Genomic DNA, 4,736 nt, shown 5'->3' with positions numbered 1-4,736 from the left:
ACCTAGTGACGTGTACTGTGGAGCTGCCTAGACACTAATCGCTCTTTATGCTAATCAGTTTAAAATTAATGTGTCCCGATAAAATATGCACACCGCTGAGATGTGAATTATTCATGAAAATAGGCAACACAGGAACACTGGTGAAGGGCATTTTAACTGTTTTGAACACTTGCAGCTTTGAGGTTGTACATGCTCCTCGTTGAAATACACGGTAATAAACTGCTTCCACCTTCTTCTTTGTATTGAGGAAGCCGGGACTCAACAGACAAACTCAGGGCTGTGGAAGGAAGATCATTTTACATTAGAAACATCCAGAGTCACAGGTGTACGTCTGGGAAAGTGAGACTTAGGAGCTTTGAGAGTCTGGCTGCAGTGCTGTTTAGACACATTTCTGCACCAAGGGGGACAGATCACGATTTTACAGATTAGCTTCCTGATGACCAGGGATTTCCAAGATTGTTACCCACTGTAGTTAATAAAGAACAAGGAGACTGGTGTCTATGAGAATCTCTAGCTGGTGTTTTCAGGCACAACTTCTCCAGGATTAAAGAAAAAGCCCTGTCCTTCCTTTATTACCAGGGCCAGCTCACTCTGGGGCATCAAGTTCCCTGGGGATGTCTTCTTCCAGAATAGTCCTGGGGAGAGGTAAAGGGTGGGAGGCAGGGCGTCCATTTCAGGGACAGGGATTCCGGGAAGAGGAGGGAAAAGCGGCTGAGCCCTGGTTCCTCAGACAGCCCCCGGGTCAGGACTCAGGGTGACAGTGTGACACAGAGCAGAGCAGAAGGAGGGGTCAGGGCCGAGTCCCAGGTCCCCTGAGGGCGGAGTCGGGGGCGGGGAAGCTCAGTGTTGGGGAGTCCTCAGCTCCCCGCGGTTTCACTTTTCCTTCTCACAACCTGTGTCGGGTCCTCCTGTCTGGAAACTCGTGACGCGGCCCCAGTTCTCGCTCCCATTGCGTGTCCGGTTTCTAGAGGAGCCAGTCAGTGTCACCGCCTTTCCGGTTATAAAGTGTCCCCGGACCCGCCCTCACGCAGATTGTCCCCAGACCCCGAGGAGGCGCGTCATGGGCCCCGGGACCCTCCTCCTGCTGCTCTCGGGGGCCCTGGGCCTGACGGGGACCCGGGCGGGTGAGTGCGGGGTCGGGAGGGACCGGTCTCCGCGGGGGGAAAGCGAGGGGACCGCACGGTGGGTCACAGGACCCGGGGAGGATGTGTCCCCACCGCCCGGCCCCGCCCCGCCCTGACCCCGCCCCGTGTCCCGCCCACTCCTGTCGCCCACTCGGGTCTCCGGCCCCCTCCCCCTCCGTCCCCCCCGTTTCCGTCTCCCGGGCCCCCCGCCCCTCCCGGCCCATCGCCCTCGGACCCGGGACCCGCGCCGGGAGGAGGGTCGCCTGGGCCTCAGCCCCTCCCCGTCCCCAGGCTCCCACTCCATGAGGTATTACCGCACCACCTGGTCCCGGCCCGGCCGCGGGGAGCCCCGGTTCATCGCCGTCGGCTACGTGGACGACACGCAGTTCGTGCGGTTCGATGGCGACGCGGCGAGTCCGCGGATGGAGCCGCGGGCGGCGTGGATGGAGGGGCCGTGGGTGGAGCAGGCGATGCAGGGGTACTGGGACGGGGAGACGCAGGCCTGCAAGGACCACGCACAGATTCACCGAGGGCACCTGAACACCCTGCGCGGCTACTACAACCAGAGCGACGCCGGTGAGCGACGCGGCCCGGGTCCCGGTCACGACCCCACGGACGGGCTGGGGTCTCCCCGAGTCTCCGGGTCCGAGCTTCACCCCGAGGCTGCGGGACCCGCCCGGCCCGTCCACCCGGGAAGAGCCCGCGGGGACTTGGACCCGGTTTCGTTTTCAGTTCAGGCGCCGTCACCGCGGGGCGGGTGGGGCGGGGTTAAAGGTCGGGGTTAAGGGTCGGGTTAAGGGTCGGGGTTAAAGGTCGGAACTCAAGGCGGGCCGGGGTCAGGGTCTCACACTCTCCAGTGGATGTCCGGCTGCGACGTGGGGCCGGACGGGAGCTTCCTCCGCGGGTACAGTCAGGTCGCCTACGACGGCGCCGACTACATCGCCCTGAACGAGGACCTGCGCTCCTGGACCGCGGCGGACGCGGTGGCTCAGATCACCAAGCGCGAGTGGGAGGCGGCCGGTGCGGCGGAGGGATGGAGGGGCTACTTGGAGGGCCTGTGCAGGGAGACGCTCGGCAAATACCTGGAGAAGGGGAAGGAGACGCTGCTGCGCGCAGGTGAGAGGGGCCGGGGCTCCTACGAGGAGGGGAGGGAATGGGATCAACCCCCGGACCCCCCTCCCCGACCCCGGGAGACGGAGTTCGCCTGGGGTGTCAGATCCGGTACCAGGAGTGACCCAGGGGCCCCTTCTCTCAGGGACAGTTAGGGGTGCAGTGTCTCCGAGGGTGGGGGGGAGACCATCTCAGAAATAACTGCTCAGCGGTTCCCTGTGACTCTGGCAGCTGCTCTGGGAACCGGGGGACTTTCTGTCTCAGGCCCTGTTCGCGGCCCCGCACAGTGTGACTGAGCTCTGACCCCAGCTGTTCTGAGTCACGTGGCCTCCGCCCAGCTCAGGACCAGGTATCCCTTTTCTCTCCATCAGAGACCTGTCTCTGACCCTGGGCCGTCTCAGCCTGATTCTAGAACTTTCTAAAGACCAGAGATTATCCCGGATCCTGTGTCCAGTGTGGTGTCTGGTTTTGTGCTCCCTTCCCCCCCCCCCCAGTTGTCCTGACCTTTCTCGGGATGGTCACGTGACCACTGTGGAGGGTCCCCTGAGGGATGCAAAGGTCCTGAATTTTCTGACCCTTCTCCTCAGACCCTCCAAAGACACACGTGACCCACCACCGCACCTCTGACCGTGACGTCACCCTGAAGTGCTGGGCGCTGGGCTTCTACCCTGCGGAGATCACCCTGACCTGGCAGCTCGATGGGGAGGACCTGACCCAGGACACGGAGCTCGTGGAAACCAGGCCTGCGGGGGACGGGACCTTCCAGAAGTGGGCAGCTGTGGGGGCGCCTTCTGGAGAGGAGCAGAGATACACGTGCCATGTGCAGCACAAGGGGCTGCCCGAGTCCCTGACCCTGAGATGGGGTACGGAGGGGGCCGTGGGCACAGAGCCTCTTCTCAGGGGAAGCAGGGGCGTCTGGAGGACTTAAGGTTGGGGCCCAGGCCTGGGGTCACCTGCCCTTCCCTTCCAGAGCCGCCGCCTCAGGCCGCCATCCCCGTTGGCATGGTGGTGGGCATCATTGCTGGGCTGGTCCTCCTTGGAGCTGCGGTCACTGGAGCTGTGCTGTGGAAGAGGAAGCACTCAGGTAGGGAAGGGGCGGGGACTGAGTTGTCTTGTCCCACTGTAGGGTTTCAAGCCCCAGGTAGACGTGTGTCCTGCCTCCTTAGTGGGAAGGACCATCCACACACGTGTGCTTTCCCAGTCTGGGGCCCTATTTGCTAACACTTTGTTAATGCACGTGTGAAAGTGAGGGACAGATTTATCACCTTGATGAACTGGTGATGGGCACCTGATTCTCCATAGTCATAGGTCAGAGCGGAGGGTCCCTGCTGAGGACAGACCTCCAGGAGGGCGGTTGGTCCAGTCCTCACACATGTACTTTCCTCAGGTTTCCTGATTCTGCCATGGGTCTGCAGTCACAGTTCTGGAAACTTCTCTGGGGTCCAGGACCAGGGGGTTCCTTTAGGACCTCATGGCCCTGCTTCCTTCCTAGCTTCTCACTTGATGTTTTCTTCCAGCAGGTGAAAAAGGAGGGAGCTATGCTCAGGCTGCAGGTGAGTATGGAAGGGGGGTGATCCCTGAGGCACTTGGAATAGATGGAAGCCCTTGGTGGAGCTCACCCACCCCCATAATTCCTCCTTTAGCCACATCTGCTGTGGGCTCTGACCACATCCTATTTTGTTCTCCCCCAGGTGGTGACAGTGCCCAGGGCTCTGATGTGTCCCTCACGGCTTCTAGAGGTGAGACCTGGAGGGCCTGAAGTGGGGGGGGGGACAGCAGGAACAGGACTGGGTACTGGTGATTCTTAGGGACAGTTTGAGCAGCGGTGGACTGTTGAGAATGTCTCCACTTACAGCCACTAACCTGAATTTGTTCGTGATTATTTTCTTCTACAGCGTGAGACAGCTGCCTGGTGGGGACTGATGATGCGAGATTTGTTCACGTCCCCACTTTGTGACACAGGAGGCTCTGAGCTCTCTTTCTGTAAAGGGCATCTGAGTGTGTCTGCGTTCCTCTCGCACCATGTGAGGACCTGGGAGACGGCCAGCCCCCTGCCCTCCACGCCCCCTCCCCACACTGACCGAGTCTCTTCCCTGACCCCCTGTCCTGTTCCAGCAGAGGCTGTTTCCATCCCCACCTTTACTCCATGTTACACTGAGCAGCAACTTCTTACTTCCTGTTGAAATAAAAATCTGGATATGAATTTGTTTTTTCAATTCTTGCTATGAACGGTTGAGGGATTAATTAAAGGGTAAAATCCTGAGTTGGAGAGGAAATAAATGGAAGCACTGAGAACCTTCCAGAATCCGTGTGTTTGCTGTGCTGAGTCTGTCGCAGGTGGAGACAGGAGAGGTTGTGAAGACCGAGCGTGGACGCGGCCTGAGCCCAGTCGGGGCTCAGTGCATCGTGGGCTCTGACGTGGTCACTCCTCGATGGGGTCACCTCTCTGCCCCTTTGTCCTTGTCCCGTCAGTAGAACCTTGTCCCACCAGGACCTGTGATC

The 4,736-nt window shown here is 60.2% G+C and overlaps 1 protein-coding gene across 2 annotated transcripts; it reads left to right on the top strand.

Annotated features, from left to right (window-relative positions):
• Positions 1 to 885: 885 nt before the first annotated feature.
• Positions 886 to 4,526, top strand: LOC117019974 (popy Class I histocompatibility antigen, A-1 alpha chain-like). 2 transcript variants are annotated; one of them, XM_033102211.1, is made up of 8 exons: positions 886 to 1,124; positions 1,416 to 1,700; positions 1,965 to 2,240; positions 2,822 to 3,097; positions 3,205 to 3,318; positions 3,752 to 3,787; positions 3,926 to 3,973; positions 4,130 to 4,526. In XM_033102211.1, the coding sequence occupies exons 1-8, from the start codon at positions 1,061 to 1,063 to the stop codon at positions 4,132 to 4,134; spliced, it is 1,104 nt and encodes a 367-aa protein (XP_032958102.1). In that variant the 5' UTR covers positions 886 to 1,060; the 3' UTR covers positions 4,135 to 4,526. The 2 variants fall into 2 exon arrangements, with proteins under 2 accessions (XP_032958102.1, XP_032958103.1); XM_033102212.1 differs by having other exon boundaries at positions 887 to 1,124; positions 3,755 to 3,787.
• Positions 4,527 to 4,736: the final 210 nt, after the last annotated feature.

Source organism: Rhinolophus ferrumequinum, unplaced genomic scaffold (assembly GCF_004115265.2).
Source record: "Rhinolophus ferrumequinum isolate MPI-CBG mRhiFer1 unplaced genomic scaffold, mRhiFer1_v1.p scaffold_27_arrow_ctg1, whole genome shotgun sequence".
NCBI lineage: Eukaryota > Metazoa > Chordata > Mammalia > Chiroptera > Rhinolophidae > Rhinolophus > Rhinolophus ferrumequinum.
Note: the sequence above shows the minus strand (reverse complement) of the source record. Positions and strands in the feature narration are given on the sequence as shown.